Source organism: Salvia splendens, chromosome 15 (assembly GCF_004379255.2).
Source record: "Salvia splendens isolate huo1 chromosome 15, SspV2, whole genome shotgun sequence".
NCBI lineage: Eukaryota > Viridiplantae > Streptophyta > Magnoliopsida > Lamiales > Lamiaceae > Salvia > Salvia splendens.
This window is the reverse complement of record NC_056046.1, coordinates 12,927,727-12,943,245: the sequence shown is the minus strand read 5'-3', so window position 1 is coordinate 12,943,245 and position 15,519 is coordinate 12,927,727. Positions and strand designations below refer to the sequence as shown.

General features: G+C 35.3%; 2 protein-coding genes across 3 annotated transcripts; one reads left to right on the top strand and one right to left on the bottom strand.

Annotated features, from left to right (window-relative positions):
- Positions 1–5,446: 5,446 nt before the first annotated feature.
- Positions 5,447–9,826, bottom strand: LOC121769531 (probable transcription factor KAN2). 2 transcript variants are annotated; one of them, XM_042166367.1, is made up of 6 exons: positions 8,879–9,826; positions 8,693–8,769; positions 7,886–7,931; positions 7,629–7,794; positions 6,318–6,375; positions 5,447–5,846 (listed from the first exon to the last, which is right to left on the bottom strand). In XM_042166367.1, exons 1-6 carry the CDS (start codon positions 9,453–9,455, stop codon positions 5,751–5,753), a joined length of 1,020 nt encoding a protein of 339 aa, XP_042022301.1. In that variant the 5' UTR covers positions 9,456–9,826; the 3' UTR covers positions 5,447–5,750. The 2 variants fall into 2 exon arrangements, with proteins under 2 accessions (XP_042022301.1, XP_042022300.1); XM_042166366.1 differs by having other exon boundaries at positions 7,629–7,803; positions 8,879–9,824.
- A 2,478-nt stretch (positions 9,827–12,304) lies between these two features.
- On the top strand, positions 12,305–13,532 carry LOC121766717. The gene is made up of 2 exons (XM_042162978.1): positions 12,305–13,463; positions 13,513–13,532. Exons 1-2 carry the CDS (start codon positions 12,305–12,307, stop codon positions 13,530–13,532), a joined length of 1,179 nt encoding a protein of 392 aa, XP_042018912.1.
- Positions 13,533–15,519: the final 1,987 nt, after the last annotated feature.

The following is a 15,519-nucleotide window of genomic DNA, read 5'->3' as shown; positions in this document are numbered from 1 at the left end:
GGGATGTTGCTACATACATAACACAATGCACAACAGGGGATGATGTAACATCACCCCCTGTTGTGGCTGAGTGCATAGCAGGGAATCCAAACCCACAATCAATTTATGGCAAAAGCATATAGATCCCATTAGACTAGCGTTTAAGTAAATTCATAATAAGATTTCTATAGATAAAGCTTGGAAGAAATATTGTCATGGTAAGAATATTAGGTTTACAAATTTTCATATGGATATATCAACTCACTTGAACTCAACTTACGACATGTTGGAATCTACTTTAGAAACATAAGGAGTATTTATGTGATTTTTTAAGAAGTTCCAACATTCTCTTGTTGGGATCAAAGCAATGATCTATTTAAATTATTTGAAGCTTTAAAGTCCAACTGTATCCGGTATTTATCACTGTACTTTTGTGCATGTTTTAGAGCATTGCATGTATGTAGCGATTGATTATAAGACATGTATCAGAAATACCAAGAACATGAGACTTGGGGCTATTTTATATTACTATAAGATTGAAAAATGGCTTAAACATTTTACTTATATTCTATTGGTGTTTTTATTGTAACAATGTTAAGATCCAAAATGGAAATTGACCAATGTTAACCGTTCTAAGAAATGTAGTATTATAAAAGTTTTGTGATTGTGATGTAAGTGCACTTAGAGATTTAGATTTGGAAAGTGGCGAGGTGTTTGAGATAAGACTCCCAGAAATTAAAAATAAGTTAGAAGACTCATTGTATGGTATGTTAAGGAATATACATAGTATAATAATTCTTGCCAAGGACAATAATCTTATGTTGGGATGTATGATTTCGAATTTCAAACAGATAATAGTAGTTTTGCCAATCTAGACATAGATGAAAAATCACAAGATCTATTCAATAATACTACTGTGACTAGAGCTACTAGTGAATTAGATGTTAATTGAACTTTATTTTCAATGATGCAGGTCCTCCAAACCAACAAATCGATGCCATCTATTAGGTCAACACATGATGAAAAGTTTCTCATACTTGCAACAATGGTCAAGGATTTTCATCGCAACTGCTTCCATCGTCGTCGTTGAGCAAGCTTGTAGGGTGTTGGCGGTTGTTTTCTTTAGCTTGATTAGATCTCAGGCTCTGTCTTTGTTTTGCGGTTTGGTTGGGTCCCTGGTTTTCTTTATTTGTGTTTGGATTTTGGTAGTATGACTCTTAACGGTTTGTCACGAACTTTTGCTTGTTGTATGCCAATCTGAAAGTTTTTTCTCTTAATAAAATATTCACAGTAAATTGAACCAAAAATAATTTGGATTTTAAATTTAAAATTAGTTAATATATGTAGGATTATATGAATCATAGTAGTGTGTAGTTAGAATTTAGGAAGGGGTAAAAGAAAAGTAGGGTTTGAAAATTGAAATAAAGAAGAGGCACACGGGCGACAGCAAGCGACTTGTCATGTAGAATGGTTAACAGTAAAGGCGGAAGCAAACAACTATAAAATCCAATCTCTTAAAAAAGAGAAAGGGAACAGAAATCGCTCAATGATTTTGCAATCCATTGCTTTATGATTGACGCCTCCTTCACCTGCCCCACTCACATTCCATATTATGCCTCTTTGTTTTTTTCTCTCTATTCTTTATTCCTTTGTCTATATTCAAAATCTAATTCTTCAAAAAACAAACTCCTATCTATCCTAAAATCTAATTCTTAGCTCTGGTACATACTACTACAAGTCCTAAAAATTATCAAAAACAAATAAATGATGAGTAGGTATTCATAACAAAAACCAAATTGAATCATAAATTATGACTTGAAAAATAAAATAAGAAAAACAGTGTGATCACTAGTAAAAGACAGACAGTGTATGATGAGTAGTAGTGTTTTTACATTTGTGTTTGAATTGGGAATGAAGAGAGAGGGGCCTCTCTTGATTGAGACCATTCTCTCTCTCTCTCTCTCTCTCAAGGCAGTCATGTCCCTGTCTGCCCAGCATTCAAGGCGGGCTCTCCATTCCATTCATTAAAATTATCTATGTATTCTTACTAAACAAAAAACAATCCAATGACAAAAATATAATAAGGTTAAGTTTGGATGATAGTCTCCCACCACTCATATTTCCCTTTCTTCTGATTCCGGATGGGGATGGGCGCCAGATTTCTATGGCAATTGGAAAAAACTTTGTAATTATTAATTTTGGGTTATAGTAACATTATGATCACATAAACAATGATAGTAAACTAATGGAAAAAAAAGGCAAACATGCATATACATATAACTGGGTACAATCACAGCAAAAGGAATCTCGCCAGTTGTTTATTCATTTATTGCTCATAAATAGCAAAGACAAAATAGATATAGAACTATTAATTATTAGTAAAAAAATAACAACCGGGGCAATATAGAAAATAGCTGAGACTGGTGTGGCATCCGGTAAATATGTAATAATAAAAGGAGCAGAGCTTGAAAAATTGAGACTTGAAAAAGTAGTAGCATAGTTATCAAGTCTGCAAAAAGGGTGGGGCCTAGTGCATGGGCAAGGGGCCCACTAGTCCATGCAAAAAGCGCCTCGAGCTACTCAACCAAACCCTCTGCCAAATATTATTTATGGCAAAATATTAAATCCGGACTCATAAGTCATTGTCCCCAAACAGGCCCTTCACATCCTACGGCCTAGACCCTTCTTCAAGCCATCTGCGATCCTGACACGTGTCAGGAGGGTGGGTCCCATGCTTAATGATAGTGTAATGATGGTTAAATAATTTGACATTCTTGGCACTGTCCTGCACACCGACCTCCCTCTCTCTCTCTCTACTGTTTTCCCTCTGCATTTCAGTCTAATTTTTTCTTTTCGTCTGGAGCCACATGCATTTGCCTTTTTCATGTAATCAAATGAGTTTGCTACAAATATATGACTATGCAAAAGAGTGATATTAAATAGCCATAATGTGGTCGGCCATAAAGAGTTAATTTAGTCCATTTATATGTATAAAAAATTAGAATTACCGATATAAACTTATATGTGTGTGAATGGACTTGTGAGTTGATACTTATATTTGAATTCCATTACGTAAAACACATTAATATCACGAATTACTGTATACGTTGAGCAACAATCAAGAAATGACAGTAGTAATAAGTTGAGCAAAAACTACGAAAGAGCAACACTAACATGTTGAACAATATATAATGAAGATAATATAAAAGTAAAATCAAGTAGTATTAAACCAAAATTTTGAAAAAAATCAATTTTTTTTATATTTAATTAATTTATGGCTGGCCATAATGTGAATGTGGCCGCATAGCATTATTCTATGCAAAAATTCTTCTCCAACCGAATTTATTTTTATTTTTGCTTTCTGGTCAAAATCTGAAAAAGTAGTCCTAGTTTATTGCTTCGAGAATGGTAAATAAGTTTTGACTAGGGATATAGTAACATCTACATTATTATTATTTTTATTTTTATTTTTTTGCGTCTTTCTATAGCTTCCAAGAAGCGCACGGTTCAATCCTACGTGTGCTACAAAGAGGGAACTAATTTTGACCACATTATTATTATTTTAAAATATTACTCCTACAGTCTAATAAAAGTGTAACTGCTAGAATTGTACGAAAATGGGAGGCTTAATAGAATATGTAATGGAAATACCTCGTGATTAAGTCAACCGATCCACTTTTATTTCATCCTTCTAAATACAACAAAATAAAAAAGAATTAGGAATGAAGAAATCGAGCACTTAAATGAGAGAATATAGATTAGTATATTTTAAAATAATGATAGTGTATAGATTTGAGTTGAAAGAGTTAGTAATGAGGTATTAGTATTAGAAAAAATAAAGAGAATTGGTAATGGGCTATTAGTAGTAGCTAATAATAAACATTTGGATGTGCCTACTTGAAAATTTGAACTTTGACCATATTAATTAATTAGATTATGGAAAATGTATATACTCCATATGAAATTTGTCCTATATTGGAATAAATTGAGTGAACTGGTGTATTTAATAATATAGTCGAATTTCAATAGCCAGGTTATAGAAGCAAATTTAAGTAAATCAATAATCCTAAGTTTGACAAAGTGCACTAAATTTATTAAGTATATATGTAAAAATCAATTCAAAGGGTTCCCAATGCTATACCACTTGACCACACCACCCCCATAGAGTTTAGGTGTGCCTAGGGCATATTGAATATGAGTAAAGACTTCAACTAATACACAATTAATTGTAGAGAATCATGATAGGTGGGAATTGTTTTTATTTATATTTAAAATAAAATCAGTTGTTAATTAATTGTGCATGGTTGTAATAGGCAAAGGTGTTGCCTCGTACACTCTTTCCAGCTCCTTTAGCAGTCCATAATAATAGTACGTTTCTTTCACTGCCTTTGTTGGTATTCATTAAAGCGTAAATCATTTCATTTTTAGGCTAAAAAAAGTGTAAAGGACTCTCCAGCACGTGACACTGCCACCACTTAAGGATAAAGATTTAATACCTCTTTTATATAATTCTATTTTAATTCTTACTTTTTACTTCTATATATCTTGAAATGACCCATCTTATGTAGTATACTATTACTCAATTATGTAATTATTCATAAAACGATGTCCTTTTATTCAAATTGGCCTAAACACGCAATACATGTAGGCTAAAGGAATACATAGGTGATCTTGACTAGTAAAAGATGAAAACACTTGTCATTTCTAAAGAAAAAAGGGAATTCCACCACATACAAACTTGACACTTGATTTGACGATAAGTGTAGTTCAGTTCGTAAGACGTTTCTCCCCCGTCCAATAAATTAAGAGTTTGAGTCATTACAAGGATAGATGAGAAATCATTATTAAACCATTTTCAAAAAAAAAAAGATTGGATACTTAACTTTGCCTTATTCAGAAGGGTTGATTGATTTAAGCATGGTAATCCATCATTTATTCATTTAGTAGTGACATCTCATGACTTAATAAGTATAGTTATTGTGGATTAATTGTACTTTATGTCTCAATCTTTGAATGGAAATAGTATGACCTTCTCCAAATATCTAAAAAAAAATATTATGACCTTTTGAAAAAGATTCAAATATAGATGAAACTTATACTTTTGCATTGAAAATTATGAAGTAGAAGGTCCGACCCCAAGTTGATTTTTTGTGAGTTTGTTTTTCCATCCAAACATCAAAACGGCGTCGAATTGGTATTCCATGTCAGAATTTTGAGCCCGGAATTATAGGCCAAGACTATTATTTACATTTTTTTTCAAAAAGTTGTGGTTTATTTTGAAGGTCACACTATTTTTGCAGCTTCATTAAAAGTTAGATGATAAAGGTATAATTAACCTCATAAATTAGTATTAGATTATTGATTGGAGGGTATTTAAAGCCTCAAGACTTATGATTCTTTAAGATGATGATTAAGTATGAAATGATCATAGTATATCTTTCTCGTCAAAATAAGTGGCTCCCAACAATAACAACATAAGTTACTTAAATAAGAGAAAACCGATGGGAATTACATTATCTTAATATTTACCTCAGCTCAGAATACATATTAATATATGAAAATGTAATGATGAGAATCAGATGATAACCTTGACAGCAAGCATATATTAGCCTCTTTTTTTTTCCTACCTATCTCCCTTTTGTATGCTTTCTGTCTTTCTTGTCTCCCTGTCTTTCTTTATCTGCTTTTTCTTTTCAGATTTATCTCAGTGGGCACCTGATTCTCTTGAGTCAGAAGATTTATAATGATTTGAAAATGAGTAGCAAGATGCATCATTCTCTCCCCAACGTGAACTCCAAATTAGGCTTCATCTTCTTCTTAGGGCTTCTGCTTGTCTCTGATGATGAGCTCACATCACATATCTCCTTCTGCAATGTAAGTCACACACATACCCTCATTTTATTTCACAAATAAAAATGAAATCATCTTAATTAAATATATATAATTATGTTTGCATCATTGATGATCAAGTTTTTGGAGTACTAGGTATAGTTATATAATAGTATTATAATTATAATGCATTATGGGATTTGCACTAGCTCATGTTCCATTCTTTATTGAAAGTAACTTAAAGAGAAAATTTTCTTTTTCAAGGAAGATTTTTTTTTTAGCAACTTTTACATCACTTTTCTTTTTAGGGTCCTCTCTCTCTCACACACACACACAAATCAACTGTTATGAACTCTCTCAGAGAGACAAGAGCTTTAGTCACAAATGCTTCTTATTTCTACTTTATTCACTATGATGGACATCAACATTTCTCAGGCACGCAAACACACACAGATTTTTCAAAAGGGAAAGGGCATTTGTGTAATTACAAGTCGGTCCGAGAGTTGTACCTCATGAAGGTGAGGTTGTACGTTTACTTCTCTTCCATGCAACCAAGCTTCTTGCCCGCTACAATTTGTATACAATAACTTCAATTAGTGGATGGCATATATTTATAAAGAAAATAATCCACGCATCAAAAAGAAAGCAATCTTTCTAATGCCTAATTTTAATGATTTATAGACTTTACAAAAAATAAAGTGAAACCCATGTGACACCCTATTGTAATTGTAATTAACTTTAATTTTTCTTTAGAATAAAGTAAAGTCTCAAATGGCAGAAGCTTTTAGTTCCAAGATTTCTAAATGGACGGGTCCATTTAAATTAGTACTACTCCCTCCGTTCCATAATAATGGAGCCGTTTCTTTTCGGCACGGAGATTAAGAAAAATTGTGTTAGGTGAGTTAAATAAAGAGAGGATAAAGTGAAAAATGAAAAAAATGTACAGAGATAAAGAGAGAAAAAAAAAAGTAAGAGAGAGTAAGATATGTGTGAAAAAATGTGTTGACTTTTACTAAAAAGTGAAATGGCTCTATTACTATGAAACGTACTAAAATGACAAAATGACTCTATTAGTATGGAACGGAGGGAGTACAATATTAATCTTTGGGAGTAAGTTTTCTTAATTGGGTCCCATCTCAGGTCTGTACCCACAAAATCCAAAGGATGAGATGTGTCCTTTTTAGGCTAATTTCTTCATATGAATTTCAAAATCTTGGAAGCCGTGCTTAATTTAATTTAATTTAATTAATTTTTATTTGTTTTACTTTAATTTTGCCCAATTATGGAGTTCCTGTACTAAATGGTGAAAGATTCCTTTTCTTTTTGTGTTTATTCCTACAAGATATGCCCTAAACCCTTTTTAACTAATTCTGCAGTTAAAATATCCAAGATTTCCTTTTTTGAACTACAGTTGCAGCTAGCAAATTCATTCATATTTATTTCAGTATAATTATTCCTCCTACACAACTGTAACTACTGATTATGTTCCTTCAAAGATTCTAGACTTAGTTGCCAAAGAATAGACTTAGCTGATTATGTACAACAACTTGCACATGTTTGATTGAAAAGTCGAAACATCTATTCAGTCATTTCACATTCATATACTTCTGTTTTGGCCCCCTACTCTTAAGTTAAGTAAGTATACATCTTTTCATTATTTTGAGCAAATTACACTTTAATACAATGACTAATGCTGTATGACTACACGATTTTACCACAAAGACTATACATAAACCTTTAATAAGCATTTAACTAAGAAAGATGCAGATTGAAAAATTAAATACTCCATAAAGTGACTTTGAGTTGAAGGATTTATATACCTTGAGGAATTGCTCCACAAAACACTATATTCCCTTTCTTGATCAACATTAAACTGCCTTCCCTTCTCCACAGATACTTCAGACTTGTGTGAATTCTGAATATTATCAAAGAGGAAGTCGTCTGATGTATCCCCCGAAGACCCATTTTCGAGTGCTTCCAAATTTCCTACACATTCTAAAATAGTTTTTAATTTTATAAAACTTAAAACATAGTACTAATATTAATTAAAGAAATTCATCAAATACTACTTATTAACCTGAATTAGCTGAGGCTCTATCAGTAGACTTCACTGTGCGGTACATCTGCAAAAACTAAGGCCCATCAGAAAAGTTGTAATGTTGTACATCTGCAAGCCTATTCTATGGTATGAAGCTTTCCATGAAAAATAAAAAGAGCAAAAATAGAAGGCTATTAAATATAAGTTGTAATGTTGTGAAATACAACTGAATGAATGACAAACAACTTTTAGTACATGTCATCTCATGATGTGTGTATATACATATATATGTGTGTGTATACTTGCATGCATGTGATTCAATGTCTACACTTTTCGAGGTTTAAAACATTGTTTTTTGCCAGAGATGATTTCTACTCAAACGTGTATGTATATATATCATTGTGTAATGATAGTGTTTTGTCCTTTCTCTTCTCTCTCTCTACCAATCCTTTACAAAACATATGCAACTACTAGTTAGTTTTTCAAAAGAATTCTCATATACAAACTAAATCACATAGTATTATTGTGATATGATTCTGTCTGCATAACTTATCTTGGACTACCTACTATTTTCAATTGTTACTGCCCTCTCTCTCTCTCTCACACAAACACACTCGTCCTTTACACGGATGGTTAGTTCTTCCAAGTGAAAAAGCTGGTAGATCTGCTAAAGAGGAAGGATGTTGAGAGAGGCCTTAGCAGCATAGAAATAAAATCATCGGAATTTGGAACTTGTGTGCTTTGACATATTCACTATCCGTTTCTACTTTAATGAAAGAATCGTTAAAATTGTTGAATTTTGCGAAATAAAGATGGTTAATTGGAAAAGGAAGAGTATTTTATCACCTGTAAATGGGATTTAACGTGAGCCAAGGTGAGATCTTTGACATCCATGAGCTCGAGAACTGATTTGGGCGTAGCTCCTACACAAATTCAACATGTTAATAGCCTATTTTGCTGTGATTTTGTTTATGAGATAAACGAGCAAGAAAAGCCCTAAAAATTGATAGAGAGGAGAAAAAAGAGGGCTACTTTCATGGCCGCCGAGGAGCTCAACAGCGTGAACGAAACGGGCGTGGAGGGTTGTGGTCCAGCGCATCCGTGGGGCCCTCATGCTCCGCTTAGCCGGAAATCTCGAGAGGAAGCGCGATCGCATGAGGCCTTGGGAGGTGTAGGGCGCCACCGACGCAGCGGTTGCGATGTGATTATAAGATGATTCCAAATGATGCTGTTGGTGTTGGTGCTGCTGCTGATGGTGGTGATAATGAGGTGTGAAGGGGAAAGAAGGAGGGTTTTGGTACACCGGAATTCCCCTAATCGGCCTCAGCAAATTCACTTCCTCCCCCAGCTGCGGCCGGGCGAAGCGGCCGTGGAGGAGGTGGTGGTGTTGGTGGGTGGCGGCTGTGTTGGTGGTGTCGGAAACCCTGGCTGGATTAGAGAGGTTGAGGTCAGGCTTGGGCATTGAAGAGAGGGAGGCTCTTGACTCGAGAGCTCGCTTCCAAAACCCCAAATCCATTTCTTCTTCCCCTCTTCTCCAGCTCGATGAAGTCGTGCTGTTTAAAGGGCTGATCCGCAGAGACAGGTCTGGCTGTGCCGGAAACAGCTCCATTCTCTTCTTCACTTTCCCCTCTTTCTCTTCGCCAAAATAATTCACTTGTGAGGATATGGAGGATTGTTTGTTTGTTGAGGAATTGAGAAGATTAGTTGCAGAGATTAATTTGAGATTGAGAGAGAGAGAGAGAGAGAGAGAAGGTAAGGTTGAAGTGAATGGTTGTTTCTTTTGTGTGAAGTATATATGAGAAAATGACACTAGAAGAGCTATTGGGAGAGGTAGGGTAGGGATAGAAGAGAGAGAGAGAGAGGAAAAGAGAGGGGTTTGTGGACGTGGGGGTAGGATGAAAAGAGCCAAAAAAGATAGCTAATGAAGAGAGATGGAAAGAGAGAGAAGTGATCCTTTTCCACTCTTTCCTTTTTCCTGTATCCTTTGGGAGAAAAGGAAATTTTGGTGTAAGCTTTTAACGTGTGCATTTGTCCCTTAACAAACCATACTTACCTATCTAACATCTCCATTTATCCCATTTCCTAAGGGGGATTTCTACAATAAATTTTGAATTCAATTACTACATGCATAGTATAGTGGCCCTCCCATTCTCTGTGGGCACAACACAACATTAACATCCTTGATATCAACAAAGAGGTCAACTTAACTAGCTTGTATATTCGCCTGCAATTAGGCCACTATGAATGACTTTTACAATCTATAATTTCTTCATTCAATTTTCACATACAACCCAAATTTTCCTTTTTAACCTAATTTTCTCTAAAGTACAGTAATAAAGCTTTTTGTTAGCTAAGATTCTTTCAAACTCCTAAGTTAATAATTGACGTGTAACACGTTGATTTTTTACGGAAATCTATTTTACGTACGTTGTGACTAATGATCATAGAATATGAAATAATCATTATATACACTAGTTCATATATTAACTGAATTAATTTGAACAAATTAAATTGATGTTATCATATAAATATTTCGCTAATTATCCTTTCATATAAATTTACATTGCATAATTTTCATTAAATGATTGGGGTATGATTGGAATATTTAGAAAATGAAAAAAAAAGTCAATTTGAAACATGAAAGGATGTAGGTTTGATAATTGATATGCCTCATTCGCTATTAATTGTTGAACTTGTAAGCATTATCTTGTTATAAGCATCATCATATTTGGAATTTAATAACTAGGAAGTTTTAAGCATCATCTAGTTCAAAAACTGAAATATAAGAATTAACTTGTGTGTGCGATCTCGTTAATAGCTTAACAAACCACCAATAAATTTTCACTACAAAAAACACATGTTTTAACGGTGGAGAGTAATCAGTAATCAGTAATCAGTAATCAGTAATCAGTTGGTAAATACACATCCGTAAATAAATATGCATACGACGGGTAAGAGGCGTCTAAAGTTAAAAATTTGAAGCAAATTTGAAGCAAATATATTTTTAACAAAAACCTACCTATTTACCTTGTAACTTTTTTTCTAATTCCACAACCAACACATACTATTATAGTAGTATAACATTAACCGAAACAATTTTTCAATGGCAATTCAATCAAAATTCTCTAAAGTATAAGTCAAAAGCCTGTGGTCACACATCATTCTTAAAAATACTATGACTATATATAACTAACTGTACCGAAAATTCAAACCTCAAAATTATTCTTTCTCCGCAGGTAAATTTTTGTCCGACGAATTATCACCACTTGGATGTCAGACCATTGCTAGAGTGAATTATACATGATTAATTTTATAATTTAGGATGTGATTAGCATGTTAAAATGTTGCTAATTTTGGCGATTATGAGCAAGAAGGGTGCATTGAACACGGTGCGCAAATAGATGAGTTGGAGATATATTCGCAATCAACGCCGTAACAACGAAGTGTATGGTCAACAACCAGATCAAGACGTATCAGATATTGTGTGATAACACAACCGCATCAGTATAATTGTAAGCCCGGTTCAACATGATATAATCAAACACGTTTGAAATGGACAACCACTTTACTAAGGAGAAGATAAAAGTTAGAGTAATGGAGTTGTCATGTGTTCGACCTGGAGATTAATTGGCAGACATTTCAACCAATGTAATGTACTCGAATTGTGCGGTTTGAGTCATTATATATTTTTATAGACACTAAACATGCAAGTTATTCAATTATTCTTATTCTTATTCAGAGACCAAGTCTGCTAAATGTTGATCAAAAAGACTCGACAAATTGAACAACACTACCTAATTGTTAGGATGTTTTGAAGATCCCCGTTCCGATTTCATAGGATGATTCCTGAAAATTCATGAGTTAATTGCAAGAAATTAAAATCTAATCTGAAATGCGATTTAACATACATTAAATCATATAAATTGATCCTAGGCGTACTCTTAAGTATCAAGGGTCACCTTTTCTATGTTGATGTTATTGTGTAGATGAGGAGCTGCTACTCTCGTAACTCCACTAGTGAGATTCAACCTTAAATCTTCTAGCCAAATACGTGTGATACTAAATTATCAAACTTCTCTTAGATATAAAGGCATCAGCAGCCATGCACACGTGAAGTCAAGAGGATGGAAGCTTCGAGAGTGCCGGTTATCTTAGCTCAACCACCAACGGCTATATTAGTTAGTTAGTTAAAGTTTGTTATAGCTAGCTGGCATTAGATATTTTGTTGTAGATATTTTGTGTTAGCTCACAGAATTAGTTCACCACGTATATAAGGTGAGCTCACTCTTTTGTAGTTCAATTTTTGATTCATACAATAAAAACAATCGAGACTTTCTCTCTTCAAACTTAATCATGCTTCGTTTATAATCTTCTCATGGTATCAGGAGAAAACAAGATCTTCCGCTATTCTTCTCTGATTTCACCTCTCTTTCTGTTCTGTTTTTTTTTCCGATCATCATGAACACCAGAAATCGCCCTCAAATTCCTCCATCTGATGATTCTACCAGTCCTTACTTCCTTCATCCTAGTGATAATCCCGGTGTTGTTCTCGTTCCTCAGTTGTTGGCTGGTTCTAACTATTCAACGTGGAGTCGCTCCTTCACCACAGCTTTACTAGCTAAGAACAAGCTAGTGTTTGTGGATGGATCTATCCTTCGGCCGCCTAGTGATGATCTATTGTATCACGCATGGATCCGGTGCAATAGCATGGTCGTTGCTTGGCTACGCAATTCGGTTTCTACTCAGATTTGTTCGAGTATCATGTTTCTAGATAATGCCTATGAAATCTGGGCAGATCTAAAGGATCGCTTCTCTCTTGGAGATTCTGCTCGTCTCTACCAACTGAAGCAGCAATTAATGTCACTCAGTCAAGGAAACAATGATGTGAGCACATATTTCACCACTTTGAGATCGATTTGGGATGAATTCAAAAATTCTCAGCCTCTTTCGTGGTGTACTTGCAATCGATGTACATGCCATAGTGCTGCTAAATGGCATCAGCACCAGGAAGATGAGTGCACAGTCCAGTTCCTCATTGGTTTAAATGCATCTTATTCTCAGATCAGATCTAATGTTCTAGCAATCTCTCCATTGCCTTCACTCTCTAAGGTTTTTTCTCTAGTGGTTCAGGAAGAGAGACAACGGAGCATTGATGGAAAGCTTATCTCCTCAGCTTATTCCCCAGCTCCAACTCCTATTGCAAGTGAACAGCCCTACGCAAATGCAGCTTCCAATACTAACAGAGGCTTCAACAAATTTTTATGTACTCATTGTGGTAAAACTAACCATAATGTAGACAAATGCTTCTTTCTTCATGGTTTTCCTCCAGGTTATGGCCGAGACAAACCGAAATCTGGTGGATTCAATCAATCCACATCTTACAAGCATAAGTCTGTCAATTTTGTGGAAAATGACTCTGATTCTTCTGATTGGAGAGGATCTAAGTCTGGAGCTCAGCTTGATGCTACAAATTTACCAACTATGGATCAATACCAGCAGCTTGTGAATCTATTGCAAAGCCAACTCCACACTCAGAATCACATTCAAAACCTCACTGCTCCAAATTCATCTCCAACTCCACAGTCAATCTCCCAATCTCAATCTCCTCCCTTCTCTGGTACGATTTCTTTATCATCTCCTATTTACACATTATCTTCATCATCCAGTCTATCTACATGGATTTTAGACACAGGTACTACACACCATGTCTGCTTTGATCCTTCCCTATTGTCTTCTGCCTCACCTGTCTCCAATGCTTCTGTGAACCTTCCTAATGGTCAAACTGCCCCCATCACTCACATAGGTACTGTCCATCTCACTCCAAAGATCACTCTAACATCAGTCCTTCATGTTCCATCTTTCTCTTTTAATCTTCTTTCTGTCAGTGCGTTAACCAACAACTCATCATGCACTGTCACCTTCACTCACACTCATTTTCTAATCCAGGAAGCTTCACTGGGGATCATGATTGGGAAGGGTAGCCGTGTTGGAAATCTCTACATCCTTGATTTAGCTCAATCTCACATTGATTCCAGTATGACAAATACTCACACATCCACTGAAACTTCTGTTGTATCTGTTAATTCAGTTGTTAGTTTGGATGTATGGCATAATCGTTTGGGTCATCCCTCACTCAATAAACTCAAAATCTTGTCCAATTCTTTACCTGCTTCAAACTCTCAAACCACTTCATGTCATATTTGTCCAATAGCTAAACAAAAGAGGCTACCATTTCCTGATTCTTCAAACAGATCTCAGAACATTTTTGACTTAATTCATTGTGATGTGTGGGGACCTTTTCATACCCCTACACACAATGGATTCAAATATTTCCTCACTATTGTTGATGATTGTTCCCGCTTTGTTTGGACTTTCCTATTATCTCAAAAATCAGAAGTACCTACTGTCCTATCTCAGTTCTTTTCCACTGTTTTCACTCAATTTTCCAAGAGAATTAAAGTGTTGAGAAGTGACAATGCCCCCGAATTCAATCTCACTTCTCTTCTATCCACTTATGGAACAATGTCTCAACACTCATGTGTAGAAACCCCTCAGCAAAATGCAAGAGTGGAAAGAAAACACCAACATCTCTTAAATGTTGCAAGAAGCCTGCTCTTTCAATCACATCTTTCCCTAGAATTCTGGGGTGAATGTGTTCTTACAGCCTCTTTCCTCATTAATAGGCTTCCTTCCTATGTACTACCTAATAAAATGACACCATTTCAGATGCTTTTCAACAAATCCCCAACATACTCTCACCTTAAAGTTTTTGGATGCCTTTGTTTTGCCTCCACTCTTGACAAAAGCAGAAACAAGTTCTCTCCTAGAGCCATAAAGTGCATATTCATTGGCTATCCTTCTGGATACAAGGGGTATAAAGTCATGGATCTGGAAAACAATACCATTTTCATCTCCAGAAATGTTGTTTTTCATGAAAATGAATTCCCACTCTCTCACTTAAATTCCACCTCTGATATTCCAACATCCATTCTGCCTCAGAAAATTTTTCAGCCTCAGAATAACTCAAAACCTCTGCCTCAGCAAAAATCCACCTCTGTCACTGATGCTCCATCCACAACTCCTCTTCAGTCATCCTCGGGAAGAACTATTAAAACACCTACACACCTCAGTGATTATATATGCAACTCAGTGGTGACTGATTCTAAATATCCCATATCTGCCTATTTTTCTCTTGCCAAGCTTTCTCAACCTTATCAGAAATTCATCATCCTTCTATCCACTCTCACTGAACCCAAGTCCTTCAAACAAGCTGCTACACATCCTGAGTGGGTGTTGGCAATGCAAGAAGAACTAGAAGCTCTGATAAGGACAGACACTTGGTTAATCACAGTGCTGCCTCCGGGTAAAATTCCAATTTCTTGTAAGTGGGTATACAAGATCAAGTTTAAGGCTGATGCTACAGTGGAGAGATACAAAGCCCGTTTAGTTGCCAAGGGATTCACACAACAAGCCGGTGTAGACTATCATGATACTTTCTCACCAGTGGCAAAACTCACCACTGTCAAGATGGTGCTCGCTCTTGCTGCTATACGTGGATGGAAGCTTGCTCATCTTGATATCAATAATGCATTTCTATATGGTGAGCTTGATGAAGAAATTTATATGACATTGCCACCCGGTTTGATCATTTCAGAGACTGCTGCTTCTGGACA

What these genes read in the sequence shown, in the direction of transcription:
- LOC121769531 (XM_042166366.1), bottom strand. Translation starts at nt 9,455, where the DNA reads ATGGAGCTGTTTCCGGCACAGCCAGACCTGTCTCTGCGGATCAGCCCT. An exon ending in GCTCCTCGGCGGCCATGAAA is followed by an intron (nt 8,770 to 8,878) that starts GTAGCCCTCTTT and finishes GAATTTGTGTAG; the next exon opens with GAGCTACGCCCAAATCAGTT. An exon ending in TACAACCTCACCTTCATGAG is followed by an intron (nt 5,847 to 6,317) that starts GTACAACTCTCG and finishes CTTACATTGCAG; the next exon opens with AAGGAGATATGTGATGTGAG.
- LOC121766717 (XM_042162978.1), top strand. Translation starts at nt 12,305, where the DNA reads ATGAACACCAGAAATCGCCCTCAAATTCCTCCATCTGATGATTCTACC. An exon ending in TCAATCTCCTCCCTTCTCTG is followed by an intron (nt 13,464 to 13,512) that starts GTACGATTTCTT and finishes TTCATCATCCAG; the next exon opens with TCTATCTACATGGATTTTAG.